Source organism: Frieseomelitta varia, unplaced genomic scaffold (assembly GCF_011392965.1).
Source record: "Frieseomelitta varia isolate USP_RPSP 00005682 unplaced genomic scaffold, Fvar_1.2 scaffold_640, whole genome shotgun sequence".
Lineage (NCBI taxonomy): Eukaryota > Metazoa > Arthropoda > Insecta > Hymenoptera > Apidae > Frieseomelitta > Frieseomelitta varia.
In genome coordinates, this window is record NW_025110413.1 from 90,972 (window position 1) to 106,257 (window position 15,286).

Here is a 15,286-nt window from a genome sequence, read left to right on the forward strand (position 1 = left end):
TTTTCATTTCTTTCTCTATTTCTCTTATCAGTTGGTAAATGAAGGATCGTACTCGAGGATCGTAGTCGAAGAAGAAATATTCTGAAATTTTCCTTATGTTGACCGGTTCGTTGTAGCCTTATCAAACCGGTTCAAGGTATTAGCTGGTTCGTTAACCATTTCCATCGTATTTGTTGCGAAAATTCACACTGTACGCCGCGCCAATGCACCGTGCGATAATAGCATTGTTACCCGCAGTACGCAAACCTTATTACGTGACACAACGTAGCCCGTGCAAGTTGAACCACGATCCTCTCCGTCTCATCAGTTGTCGTTGGACGCGCGCTGCGGTTCGTCCATTTGCTCCTTTTCTCGATTTCTCTATCATTTCGGTTCACTACGAACTGATTATCGAGATGGAATCGTTCATTCCTTGAAGATTTGATTCGTTCTCTTCTTTTTAATTTCACAGATACACAGGCAGGGTGATTTTATATTTAATGATTTTCGAGTTATACGTAATCGTGTCTTCCCCTGTGTAGTGTATCATTCGTGCAATTTTTCTTGATCTTTCGGATGTGATAGTGTCGGTGGACAGAGTTCTACGCGGGTTGTGACAAGCGAAATTGTACGATGAATTTCTCTACTTGACGTTGCTTCAAATGCTCGATAACTGTGTGAAAAAAAGTTTAAAAATATGTAAACGTCTTAAGAATGGTTGAACGAATGTTGTAAAACTGGAAATTGTTGGTACATAAAATTAGACATGTGGAATCGCAAGGTATTCATCAGGATTATCGAAGTGGTGAGTAACGATACTGTATATTTGTGTATTTATTTCAATTTATTTCACATTATGTTGTAAACTTCACTTTAGTCGCTGGATATGCGCCGTACATGAATATAAGAATGCCTGCACAATTTTCTTTTCAATCACGTATCAGTGTTCTCACAGTACGAAATTACAATTTCTTCGGATACTCCCACAATTAATTATCTATAATTGTTCCTTGGAACTGAGCAATACATAATTCAATTTTAACTCGCTTCTGTTTTCTTATTAAATAAATTTACCAACGTGAATATTAATTATTAATGTTTTACAGATACTGTGCATTGCCTGCGTGGTGGCACTTAGGATAACCAATGACGAAAGTCGAAGGGTGTTTCATTATCTGAGAAGCCGAAGCAGAGAATGGTCTCTCCTGAACAACGTTACGTGGGGCGCGATAGGTTCGTCATTTTGAATTACTTAGAATTTCTTGAAATTATAATATTACGATATTATTTAGAATTTCTTGAAATTATGATATTACAATATTATTTAGAATTTCTTGAAATTATAATATTACAATATTATTTAGAATTTTCTGAAATTATAATATTACGATATTATTTAGAATTTCTTGAAATTATGATATTACAATATTATTTAGAATTTCTTGAAATTATAATATTACAATATTATTTAGAATTTTCTGAAATTATAATATTACGATATTATTTAGAATTTCTTGAAATTATGATATTACAATATTATTTAGAATTTCTTGAAATTATAATATTACAATATTATTTAGAATTTTCTGAAATTATAATATTACGATATTATTTAGAATTTCTTGAAATCATATTACAATATTATTTAGAATTTCTTGGAATTATAATATTATAATATTATTTAGTATTCCTTGAAATTATAATATTGCAACTTGCTTGAGAAATAGCTGCCAAAAGTTGTAATATTTTAATTGAAGATCAACAATTAATCGAATAACGATTGATCGAGTGAAACTTTTTAGAAACGATTGATTCAAGTGAAGTTTTACGTCTTATAGTAACGTGTAAGTTCGTGGAGAGAGAGAAATACAAAACACGCAATAACGTACTTTTCTTTTCTTAATCTAGGCGCCGCTCTTGCAACCGCGACTTGCGGTGGTTACATAATAGTCACGACGGGTCTGCTTATTGCTGCTGCGACGGGAGAACTAAATGGTCGAAAAACGGTAATCCTTTCTTTCTCTTTTCTTTTCTTTTTTTTTACATTTTCGACGAAAAATTCAACGTACATTTTTCGAACGCTTGACGTCTCTCAGACAATTATACAACTCGTCGTAATTCCTTAATGGTCTTATTGTTTAGGCTCTTCAAGGTGTTCTTTCTCTTTTTGCAGGACAAGTGTCCTTCGACGAAACTGATTTTATCATAAATTGATGTTTAGGTAGTTTTTCTGTTCAACCAACGCTCCAGGCGCAGAAATTTAACTATTCCTTTTTAGCAGAAACAATAATCATATATTATAAATTAATTACTGAAAACAATTATTCAATGTTCCCACGATATTAATCTCGAGAATGAACGCATTTTTCAATGTCCTTTCCGGTTGCAAGTATTTTCTAACCGGCACTCCTCGATCGATAGCTAATCGTCGTTACAGTTGAACTGAATCACGTCGTGCTGCGTTGAAAATTATCTTTTTCAAGGTTGTTGTTTTTCATATATCTTTCAAGCTACACAGATATGGAAATTAGTGTTGGAATGAGAAATCAGTTAAATATAGATCACGCTACTTAACCATAGCGTGAGAACTCTCTAGTTGACGCTGTCATTGAGGGGCAAGATTGAAGGTATCCTTCGTGCGAGCAAGTTACGAGAAGAAGAACGTAACAGCATCCTTGACGTATGACAATTGAGTCACGTAATACGTACGCTACTGTAACTTAGTTAATGACTCAACTGAGGCAGATCGAAATTAGTTATACATACTGATCTATGCATTGAAATTTGCATTGAAAACAGACCGTTGATATTTTCAATCCCGAAGGAATTCTTAGGCGTTGTTAAACGTTGATGAATATTTTCATAGAAATATCTCACTGGATGGCAGTACAATCGCCATTGTAAAGAAATCTTGAAAAGAAATACGAATTATCGTTTGTAAACGTGTGAAGATCGTTTCGTTTTTATATGTGAATTTTATTCCGACGACAGGGTGGGGATATGAAAGAGTTTCGAGGAGTTCAGATAGAGACCCTGTTAAACGGAGGAAGTCATTAATATTGAATTATTCTTTATGTATTTTTCTATTATTTAAGGAAATATTCTTCCTTGGACTCGGAGTAATTCTTTTCGCTATTGTCGGCGCTTTGTCTATGGCATCCATTGAAAACGTCCCTGAGGATCTGATAGACAATGCCGCGATTTTTGGAGCACTGTGCTTGCTAACAGCGTTGGTTTTCATCGCTGATCTGTTAATAAGCGCGCCAAAGAAGAAGGACAAGCACGACATGACAAAACTTCTGACCGACAAAAGAGGTATTAAAGGAAAAGTCAAGTTGCCAGAAATTATTTTCATTTTTCTTTATCCTTTGCTTCGTTGTAGCTAAACGGCAGATAACTTTGACCACCGAGAAAGAATCGAAATCTCCGAAAATCAGTAGCCCCCAGGTCTCCAAAAAGGACGATAGTGGCACCGTGAACAACGGTTTCGAAAAAGTGGATGAGAAGCATCAACAGAGCTCCGCCAAAGAACAGTCTGAAGAGTTTAGAAAACGGGAACGAGATGATCGCAGCCAGCATTCGAAGGATACGCACGAGGACGAAGGGACCGACGATTTCAATCGAGAGCCGAAAGAGTATACTCAGAATTTTGAAAATGGGAAAGCTCTCAGAGACTCGCAATTGTATCGAGACTCCGAGATGCAAAAGGCTGCGAATAGGGACTCTTACAAAATGGACCACCGAATGGAAATGCCCAGAGTGGTCTACAAGGTTCAGGATATTTATCAACGTCCAGCGGATGAAATCGACACACCTCGATTTCCGGTCGAGTCGAACCGCAGAAGTGAAAGTATGTTCGCGAAGATCGTGAACCCTAGTGTGAAGATTATGAAGGTTGAACGTGACGTGGACGAAGCTATCGAGGGTTACAGGTATTTATACAGTTATGTAGATTATTGCAATATTCTATAATTTCATTAATTGTATTGATTTTTTCTTCCTAACGTTGATAGATATTCTGACACTAGTCAGTATGACAACGTGCCAATTCGAATGAGAAGTACATCGCCAAAAAGTCAGAAGAAAAGTCGTGACGTTTCTTTCAATGTTCCGCCGCCGCCGCATTATGGGAAAGAATTCGACGAGAAGAAAGACGAGATCGAAATGCTGGAAGAATGCTTCACCTCGCTTCGAACAGCGAGCACAGGAACCCAGACTCCTAATATTCGAACTCCTTCGTCAGCTGTTGATCCTGGATACGTTAAACATACTGCCAGTAACTGGCCCCAGGAATCGAGAACGAAAACGCCTGGTTCGAGTCCAAGTCGTGCGAGAAATTAACATGTAACGCACAAAAAGTAATAATTAACTCGCCGTTTTACAACTTCTTGATGACTTTGTGCGTTCGAATTAATCGTCTGATTGTTTCAGAGAGAGAGATTTGGTAGCCTTTTCTGTAAGGCACAGACATTAAAAAATACAAGATCAATTTCTACTTTTTTCTATTTGAGTATTTTTTATTTTTAATAAAATAGTAATAACTTTTAGGTTCAAAAAAAAAAATTGAATTTTTATCATTAAACTGTTATTGATCACTGCCTTTTCCTTACAGTAAATGTACCATGTATGTGTATGTTCTCGAAATGGAAAGGAGACGAAGAAAATTGAGAGACACGTAATAATTTTTGTATAAGTAGAAACTTTTAATATAAAGTTTTTAACATTTCCGTTCACATCGATACGCATACGTACAATTATTAATAATAATGTCTCCTTGTGATAAACATGTAACCGCAGTTTGTTAGTCTCCATCAGAACGTATTCATTAAAGGTATTAGCATTTAAATGGATTTACATTAACTTTTACGTATACCGTATTGTTTCTTTCTCTTATACACTTTTATATAAATAAATCGATCCTATCCAATGTCGTGACACGTTATTCATTTTCCTCATTATTCAAGATGATCGACAATTTCCTCGATTTTGAGACAAACGAAAAGAAAATTGCCCTCACTGGGACTGAAAGAAAAAGAAATCAACCGGAAAACGCAACAGCCATCGAGAATATCGACGCGTTCTGTCATTGAATCTTATTGAAAAGCTTCTGGCTCGATGTTTCTCATTTTACAGAACCGTCGTTCTCTCGTTCAGCTTTTCACACAGTTCTCTCTTTCTCTAGACATTTCTAAACGCGTATTTACAGAGTTGAGAATAATCGCTTAGATACTTTGAGCATTCGTTTCTCTTCTTCATTTCTTTCTTCCCTCTCTTCAATATATCAACGGTATGTATAAAATTAATTCTCATTCTTAAGACTGTTGTGTAATTAAATTGTCTTATTATTTTATGAAACGATGATTTGAACATTGGAATGCTGTTTATAGTTTTTAGTTCGATTCAAAGTGATACTCTTCTCTCGAGGTATGAGTTTGTGACTTATTTTTGATGCAGTCGTATAAAAAGGTATTTTTCAGACTGAGGAAAAAATATAAAAAAATACCTTGTCACGACTTGAAAGATGATTCTATCTATAACAATATCGTCAGATGAGCTGTATTTCTCTTGATTTTGTGTTCTTGTTTCTAATTGGACGTATTCACTAGTCAAAAGACACCAATTTGCTTGGTTTCTTACACGATTTTAATCAAATCGTCCGCTCTTTGAATAAATAAATAAGAAAAGAATAAAAGTAATTTTATTGACAATTCTTTGAAACTTTGTAACATCATGAGCAATTATCGAACTTTTTCTTTTCTGATGAAACTTTCTTCGAAGATGTTTAGAGATATCTCTTTCTTCATTTCGAAATCGTTTTTCTTAAATATTTATTTACAATCTATTCGTTTCTTGTTTAGACAATATCAAAGGATTGCATGTCTCTTGCAGACTGAGAATTTTATCTCATGCCGAACCCAATGCCAGCACCTTGAGCATTGGTGGCTCTTTGTTCCATGGTAATGTATTGTCTAATTAATCGCGAAATTTCGTGAGCTTGTTCAGTCTGAAGTCGGGTGATACGTTGTTGCATTAAATTACCGCATTTCATATCAAGGTAAAGGATTCCTTCCTCGGATTTCACTTTTCTCGTGGATATTACCTCGGAGTAAGGATAATGATATAGGGTTTCCTAAAAATTCGATATTGGTTTCACGAATTATCCGTCACTCTTTTACACAGAGGAAAAAAGTAAAAATCGAACTACTTACGTGTGTGATTAAATCAATGAAATGCACTCCATGCCTGTTGAGTGCCAAAATATGATCACCACCCTTCTCTTTTCCTTCAGGCACCCTTTTCACGGCGAAGAAACTAGATCCAAATAATGGCCACTTCCATAAAATCTCTGAAAATGAAGTTAAGTATTTTCTACGTGATATAAATGTCGATTAACAAGAATTAAAACATTTACCAAGTACTTGTGCTTTACAAGCAGCTACTGTATTGTGTTGCACGTTATTCCATGCTTGTTGGACCATATTTGACCACTGTTGCGGTCGTGGTTCTCTCAAACTAAGTACTGGTTTCGGTAATAAGTACTTAATTTCTTTCGTTGTTGGTTCATGGGTCATATCCGCTGCCCTATGTAAAAGAGCCGCGATTTGTGCCATATCGTACTAAAAAGAGAAGAGGAGACGTATTAATCAAACTCTCCAAACGGAATAAATTACATACTATTAATATTATTTATGTAAATCGTTGAAAAATGGAAAGACGTACTATGACTTCTTGAGGTAAATGTTCACCAGGTAAAACTAAGAGAAGACCCTCCAAATAATCTGGGGCAATTTGATTGAACACAACTTCTATATACAATGGGGCATCCAGTCGGAGAGGATAATACCATACAGATCTAAAAAAAAGATTCAATTAATGTTTTAACATTTTATTTCTTTGATTTCACAAAGGTCAGAATTGTTTTAAGTAATTTATCTTGTCAATGGAAAGATACTACGTACCTGCAGAATATTAAGTAGAAGACTTGATGATTTTTATGCAATTCTGTAGTTACATCTAGTACATATTCATCCCTGGCTAAGGGCATCGTAAATGCATCACCATCGACGATACAATATAACGAGAATTCATCCATTTCATGAGGATTTCTTACAGATATTATATTGCACATTTCTTCGATAACATCCTGTAAAAAAAAAGTTATTAACAAATTATTAATTACTAATTACTGTTATATATTTTTATATAATTTAACAATTGTAATTTATATATGTTTATATTTCTGGATAATAATTTTTGGCATTTTTGAACAAGAAATTTATAAAAATTATTATATATGTAATAGTTATATTATAGTTTTCTGGTTATTCATATGAAATTATTTCAGTAACATAGTTACTTTCATTAATTTTGATTTATTTTTAATGTTTATATCAATTTTATATTTTTCTTATGCGAAATAATGTAATTTATATCAAAAAGATTTTGGAAATACGTATGTGGTTAACTGAGATTTGAATCTAAATTTTCGCGCGCAGCTGCACTAGCCAACATGCGTAGCGTACGGTGCGCGTTCTACGATTGAGTGTCAAGAAAAGTGAAAAATTGATGAAAATAACAACGTTACGGGTCCGGTAAGCTTTTCAACTTAATCTTTGTTAATTAATTGCTTATAATTATTGTTATTTACAATGTACATTGCGTAATTACTGAAATTTTTCCGACTCTGTAATAGGCGTGTCAATTTGAGGTTAAATGGTACTAAATTTGAAACTTGAAACTATATTACATCATTATTTTATGCATTAATGAATAATCAGTAACTAATTATTATGCTTTATTATCATGTTTGTATTCTTATTAATGTGAAGATTATAACTTTTATATGCCTCCATGAAAGTTATAATCTTTATTTCAAATGACTAAATATTGACACGTCGAGTCTCAAGCTCATTCTTTAAGACACTTAATTTAGTTTATGCATTATTGTTTAATTGTTAATAATATTTTTTAATTTATCTTATATAACAATTTCATTTTATAATTTTTGATATCTTTATGCTTGTTTTTTATATTTGTATGTTTGTGTATTTATGCATTCTATAATTTTTAATCAGTTTTGAATTTAAGTATGAGTACCATGATCCATATTCTGATTACAATATAAATTAGTAACTCTTTATTATTTTATTTATGATGTTAAAATAGCATTTTATAATATAATTTAGCTATTGAGATACTGCTGTTTATGATTAATTGTATTGTTTCCTAATGTTCATATTTAATTCCATTCATTGATGATCCATTTGAATTATGCTGGTTATTGATCCATTGAATTATGTTGTTTCCTAATGTTTATATTCAATTCTATTGATTGATGATCCAATAGACTTTCATTTTGGACATTTTTTTCCAAATCTTGTTCTTTTGTCTAATTAGATAATTTCATAAACCTACCTGCACGACAGTTGTACATTTGGTGTTAATAACTCTTTCTGTTCCACCTGGTAGTCTGTAAATCTGCCTCTTTGCATTCCTACCCGCACTAATTGCCATAATTTCATCCACACTTGGCACGTTTTTCCTTCCTCCATATTTAACTGTCTTCCTGAGATTTTGCAAGCATACTGTGGCTGTTCCATGGTAAGCTCTTCTTTTATCATAAGCTGCAGTTTCCAGATATTTAGTTAGATAAGGCCTTAGACCATCGCTGCAAGTGAAGTAAGCGGCAACAATGCTGAAGATTCTCCAACCACGTTGACAACTGTCTGGATTTGGGCTCTTGTTGTTTGTAGTTTGTTTCATCAATTGACAGTAAACTTCATCACGAAGTAGTTCATACTTGTGACAATGCTGTAATTAGATTGAAAGTGGTGAGAATAATGTCCTTAGATGTTAAATTAAGATTTAGTAGATTGTTGGGAAAGAAAGTGGATTTCACTCTTTATATTTTAGGATATTAAGATTTATTATATGTATTACTTTTTAATGTAAAAAATTATTGGAAATGTATGGAAATAAAGATTGATGGTATAAAATTTATCTCCCTGTTTATGGTGGGTTTATTAGTGATGAAGGATTGCTACATGTTTTTGTAAAATAATAAGCTTGAAAAAATGAAATTTTAGAAGCTTTCCTCGGAAAAAGCATTATGAGAAATTTCTAGGAGAAATCTTTAATAAAAAAAAAAATTAGTAAATAAGAAGAAATTCAAATTCTTCGTCACTAAAAGTAGCTTGATAAATTATTATCCTCCACATCAAATTCTTGACCTAAATATTCAGCAAGTTTCACTATATTCCTTCATATAATTATATGTAATAACATCCTTGTGAATATTTCAAATCTTTATCATTTCAGCTTACTTCGTATGAACTAGAAATAAAAAGGCTGCCGAACATAGTGTTTCATTTTTCGAGATACTCGGAAAGAGAACATCGTTACTCACCATCAGAATGGTGTAAACGCATTTTACTTCGCTAGTATCTGGAGGCAAAGGTTGATCGCCCATGTACCTCATCAGACACAGAAAGCATTCCACTGCTAAGGTACTCAAATCACCGTCAAGTCTCAAAAGACTCTGTTCTATTGGCACAGGAGAATATTTTACAAGATCCACTTGTTCCTTCCAAGTCCATTCCGCACCATCCTGTTGACCTTTGTTCTTCTTATTCTTCTTTTTACTCTTCAGTGATTCAATTACTTTAAGGGATCCACTGATGGATCCGTCTGCTGTCTTCAGCATCTCAAACCTGTAAACATTGAAGTAGTATTGTTTAATAAAAGTCTGCTTTCATTGTAGGAAGTTGTAATCGGCAGGAAGGGATTGCTAGAATCAGTGTAACGAAAGAACGGGACTCAGGGGTGACATAAGTAATAGTTTTCCAAAACGGAAGACATCTCGTTGGAGGAGTAGGTAGCCGTAAAGGGGATTTCCATTGCAGGATGTTGCTACAGAGACAAGGGGAAAAAGTCCCGTTGAGAGTGCTGGCTGGGTGGTCGTCACTTGTCAAAGTCACGTTTAGGAAGTCTACATTCTAGTTAGGCGTTTTAATGATTCCTCCTCGACTTGGTCGAAGGTTGATCTCTCTGTATCCTGTCAGTTCGTTATCGTTTTTACGGCGAGTCATCGTCTCACTTTGATACCTCGTTACAAATCCGTTTCCTGTGTAAAATCACTGCCAGATATTTCTTTCTAAATCTCTACGAATAATGAAAATACGCACAATGAATAGTGAAAACTTCTAATTAGTTTTAATTACTTGTACACGCCGGTACAGTTAGTCGGTCACTGAATAGCAAAGACAATTAAGGTACATTTGCAATGTCGATTCTCACTTCTTTTAGAATTTCATACATTCAGTTAGAATTTAATATTGCAACGTACATGGTTTTTAGAAATCTATTCATTAATAAATCTGCTCTGCTCCATCTAGATCTTTCTTCTTTGACATGTTTCTTCACCAAGAAGAAAATCCTCGATGATAATTAACAGAATTTAATTGACGAATTCTACGTGAATCAAGTAGATCGAAGTTTTCTCGTTAAGTCGGGAATCACTTGGAAACAATAATTCTCGTAACATTGAACGACGCCAAATGGAGACGAGCTGTACTCGTTAGTCGCGCGTTCACTAAGATGGTCGATGTTACTCTGAGAACTGCAGTGCGTTATGCTTTCTCAACACGGCTGGCTGCTGTTTCTTGCGTAAGAGGGACTAATTAGTCGGTTAACATTAATTTCTCTTTTATTGCGATTTACCTCCTTTTGGTAAAATCGTTCTCCGTTCATTTAGGATGATAAGGGAGCAGGAATTTGTTTCTCATTGCGAGAAACGTATTTTTCGATACTTACTCGATCCAAGTCGAGAGCGTGTAACATATTGCGAAATATGAATAAGAAAATACGTTACAATCTTCATCTTTCTTTCTTTTTTTTTTAAATTATTAAACAGGCGCGTCGAAATTTCATTCAAATAAAGTAGGAAAACTTCAATTTCCTTCGATTGAATTAACATTAAGAATAAGAATTTTATAGTAATTGTAAAACGAATTGAGACAAGTAGAATACTAACTTCTCCGTGCTTTGTCTAAAGTTGAGCATGGCGTACTGCAGCAGAGAGTGTTTTCCGTCGTTGACGACCGGCCCGCTCTCGTAGATGCCATCTTCTTGCAATCTGCCGTTGTCTTCCGGTTGCCGCCATTCCTGATTCGGGCTGAGCCGCTGGTTCTGCTGGTTTTTCTGATGGTTCGTCTGGTTTGTCGCCGACACGTGGTTCGGCACACGACCGACGGACACGTGGTTCTCGTGGTTCGAGATAATATGATTAGCCTGGCCGTGGGATTGAACGTGATTCGACGTGCTGTGATTCGCCTGCGATTGGATCGATTTCGTGATCTGAGACACGTGATTCTCGTGATGATTCGACTTGTGCAGCGGCTTCTGCTCCACCTGCAACCGTAACGTACCATTTTTTTTAATTATTCTTACTTTACTTGATTTTCTGAATTTTAAAAAGCTCGAGGTGTCCAACTCGAACGATGTTTTCGATCAAAATTTGAAATTTGGAATCCTCGAGCACGCATTCGTTTAAATCTTTTTTGAAAGAAATCTCAAATTAGAACCAAAATCGCGAAAATGTCACGAACGTCTACTTTTATCGTATTGATTAATTTATCGCTATTAATTATGTCTTTGATATACGGCGAAATGTATCGGGTATTTATAACTGAGAAAGTTGGTCTTTAAGCGAATAGTGATATCGTTTACTCTAACGACCAAATTGAACTTTCACATGTCTCTCAGGGTAGGGGAGGGATTGTCGATCTAGAGCGGAGGAAATCGTTTCACTTTGAATTGAAAAAGAAAAAGGAGAAGAGATAATTACAAATATTATAGCCGATGGATTTTCATAAATCACCAATAAGAAAAACGCCAAGTGAATATCGCCAGCTAAACTACTACTTTTCATTTCCGGCGCGATGCTCTTTGCCACACTGCGTTGGTCAAAGGTCTGGATCTTGCGTTCCGCGAACGAGCGTCTTCCGTTTTCTTATCGCGATCGAAAGATCAATTCGCGTTCGAATGCGTAAACTGCCGGTGTAAAAACCTCGTGTGTGGGCGTTACGTCGCCCTGATTTTCACGACGGTTTCTCGACCTTTTTCTATTATTCATTTTCTCTTTCGGCTCGCGTTTCCTGCTTTTCACCGACACATCCACCTCGAGATCGATCTCGCGAACGAGAAAACGGATTTCCCCTGGCACGCGAGCCAGACTCGATAAAGGAATTCGAGCAACCACGCTAACGTCCAAAAATTTTGTAAAGTATTTCTTTCTCTCTGTGTGTGTATAGTAAAATTTCTCTATTCTACCTAATAAAATTAAAATACGTGATGATTCGAAACTTCTCGTTTCTTCGTCTTGCCTCCAATCAGACTTTGGTTATTAATCGAACGATTGCAAATGAATAATCCACGAATGATCTATGACCGACTTTTTCCTTCCTTTTTTTATCACATCACATCCGTGTAACTATACCGGTTTCATAGACGAGCTAGAAACTAGAATCTGCTTAAAAGTTATTCAATTACTAAACGTCATAGAACGATAGTTTAGTTGGGGGGGAAAAAAATCGGTGGCATCCGTTGTACGCGTTTTTACACTTTTCCAACGGCGGTAATGTCGTGAAAGTCGAAGTTTATTGCTCCACATGATTGCCATTATTATTACCGCAGCTGACATATATTTACTAAATTGCGATTTCTTTCATCTGGAACTGTAATTTTTCCGCGGCGCTATTGCAGGAATGATACTGCAATAACGTAACTCTCAATTTGCTCGTAATTCTCAATGTAATAAGTAGCCATTGTCCGAAAATAATGGAACGTACAGTGCATTGTCAATTTTTGTTTCTTTCGAGTTTGTACGTTATTTTAGGAACAGAGTTTTCCTTATCAGGAAAGTTTTTCTATCAAGCTTTTTTTTAGACTCGCGTCTCTCGCATTTTAATGACAATTAATTCGGACGATAAAAATACATAAAATACCACAGATTAATAAATAGCGTAGCACCTGGTATATCGATAAACTGAAACTCTGCTGAAACGAAACCTGATTGTGCCTGAGCGAGTGAGATAAGCAGATGTTGACCCTGACCCACATAATCGTTAATGCAACGGTGGTAAAACGTGGGCACACATAGTTACGGCAATGGTATTAATAAGAATAACCATCCACTTGTTTCTCTCCGGCCTGTTTGTGAAATAAATTGCGCCGCAATCCTATCAGGGATTTTCGCCGCGTAATCTCTCAAATCGTATATCTAGGTACAACGTTTCATTTATCATAATTCTCAAAAAAAAAAAGAAAATTATCTCGCGTTTCCTTTCGAGATTGATATCGAATTTTCCACCTATTCTTCTTGGTAAATGGTAATTCAAATGGTAATTCAAATCAGAAGCCAGACGGACATCGGGAAAAATTAAGATACGAAACTCGTCATGAAAGGAGGTAAGCACGCTGTTTTAGGCGTTTTTTTTTTTTTTTTTTCGTTAACCTTAATTGCCGGAACGAACAATACGACTCTAAGGTGGCGTCGTTAATTCTCTCGAAAGTTTTTAATCGTCACGCTTGTTGCACTCCACGCGGCCTTTAATTACGGTATCTTTACCACCTGGTAACATTTTACTAATATCGCGGAACAGTGCCGATGTAAACAAGGTCGGTTGTACGAGCACGCGGCGAACGCAGTATCTCTCCTGCGTTCTTTTTCGACACTTTATATCGTCCGCCTAACGGTAAAAATTTTTTACACTTCCGACGATTTCTCGCTTTTGGAAATTGCTCGTCTTTTGAGTTGATCTCTTAGCATTGAAAATACATTTTTACGTAATTAGAGCATCGAGGATAACGCGTCTCGATCGATCTTTGTTGATTGTTAAACGTACGAGTTGACGTTGATGGTTTTTTTTTTTTTTTTTACGAAGAACATTACGTCAATGCTTTACGCATTAATTACGTATAATTATCGAGTATCGAATGATACTCATTTGGTGAGAATGATTTTTCGATCGATCATCGAAGGAAAAAATAACCGATGGTTAATATTTCGTTGGTTTAACGACAGTTAAGTAACTTCTTTTCAATTATCCTTTCAGTTATTGTTGCTTTTTGTCAATTAAAATATGTTACGCATACGTGGCACAAATCGTAGATCTAAAATAACTCGCGCATTCGCTAGAGATATTATATAATTAAATCAGCTCTGATCTCTTCCTGTGTTATATAATTTGATAGAAGTCGTTGGTTGGTTAATAATCGGCTCGAATATGTGTTTAACTACTAGCAATACCGCTCACGAAACGCGCGTTACACGTAACATAATGGAGAAAGAAAAAAAAGGAGAAAAAGAGAACATCGTTAGACAAAATATCCAATTTGCAACTAATTGGTTATCCAGTTTTCGTGCCGCGGATAAACGGAACAAGCGTAGTAGCAAGTGCAATTAGAGATTTCGCGGTTAATTTGTGATTTATTCGCTGCTGTATTCCTCGCCTCGTTGAAATAATAAATATAAAGTAGTACGATAGAGCGAGCTGAGAATCAAGAGCAGGATTTACGAAGTAATGTATTAATCGGGGACAGGAATTTTTATCGGAATCGTGACCTGGTAGCTCTTGACCTTCTCGTCGAGTTTCTTCAAGGTCTCTTGTATCGTGGTGAGGGTCTTGTCGTTCGACTTCTCCTCCACCTGCGTCTCGTTCTGCGTCCTCAGCTCCTCGAATCTCTTCAGGATCTCCCTGACGCTCAGCTTGCTTCCATCCGCGTTCTCCTCCGTGATCGTCTCCATTTTCGAGACTTTCCGCTCCCCGTTCACTTTGCCAGCGATCTGATCGCTGTCGTAGAAATCCTGGATCAGCTCGTTCACCTGGATGCCCTCGGTGACGTTTTGACTCTGTTTGGCCGGAGATTGAGCTCGATGTTTCGTCTCGCTGCCAGGACCAAGCGTCAAAGGACTCGAGTTCCTCGAGTTTCTCAACAAGCAACCCTCCTCGATCCTCAGCTGCTCGATCGTCGGTTGGGCCGGACGATCGCAGTTGGTCGTGTTGATCATCGAGTTGACCGTCGAGGCAATGGGACTCAAGTAAGGCTTCTGATCCAATTTAGACATGTCGATCCTCGGTATGTTCTCGTATTCGAACTTCTGCTGACATTTCGTGTCTTTCTTGATCGATTCCACGCCTCGGTGGATTTGCTTGACGTTGTTCTTGTTCACGTCCAAATGACCGGACTCCGTGGACGTCTTCTTATCTTCCGGAAGCTTCTTCTTCCTTCTGCACTCGTCCTTCGC

The 15,286-nt window shown here is 36.2% G+C and overlaps 2 protein-coding genes across 2 annotated transcripts in view; one reads left to right on the forward strand and one right to left on the reverse strand.

The window, feature by feature from the left end:
• Positions 1-237: 237 nt before the first annotated feature.
• LOC122534793 lies at positions 238-4,906 on the forward strand. Its single transcript, XM_043665764.1, has 6 exons — positions 238-784; positions 1,086-1,212; positions 1,888-1,985; positions 3,075-3,294; positions 3,362-3,911; positions 3,993-4,906. Exons 1-6 carry the CDS (start codon positions 746-748, stop codon positions 4,318-4,320), a joined length of 1,362 nt encoding a protein of 453 aa, XP_043521699.1. The 5' UTR covers positions 238-745; the 3' UTR covers positions 4,321-4,906.
• LOC122534789 overlaps positions 4,659-15,286 on the reverse strand; it is a 39,476-nt gene continuing 28,848 nt past the window's right edge. The window contains exons 16-23 of the mRNA XM_043665760.1: positions 11,012-11,388; positions 9,386-9,689; positions 8,395-8,790; positions 6,939-7,123; positions 6,700-6,832; positions 6,392-6,596; positions 6,189-6,325; positions 4,659-6,109 (exon numbers count right to left, since the gene is read on the reverse strand). Of these exons, the coding sequence (XP_043521695.1) occupies positions 5,879-6,109; positions 6,189-6,325; positions 6,392-6,596; positions 6,700-6,832; positions 6,939-7,123; positions 8,395-8,790; positions 9,386-9,689; positions 11,012-11,388 (1,968 nt within the window). The 3' untranslated portion in view covers positions 4,659-5,878. The remainder of the gene's footprint in view (positions 6,110-6,188; positions 6,326-6,391; positions 6,597-6,699; positions 6,833-6,938; positions 7,124-8,394; positions 8,791-9,385; positions 9,690-11,011; positions 11,389-15,286) is intronic.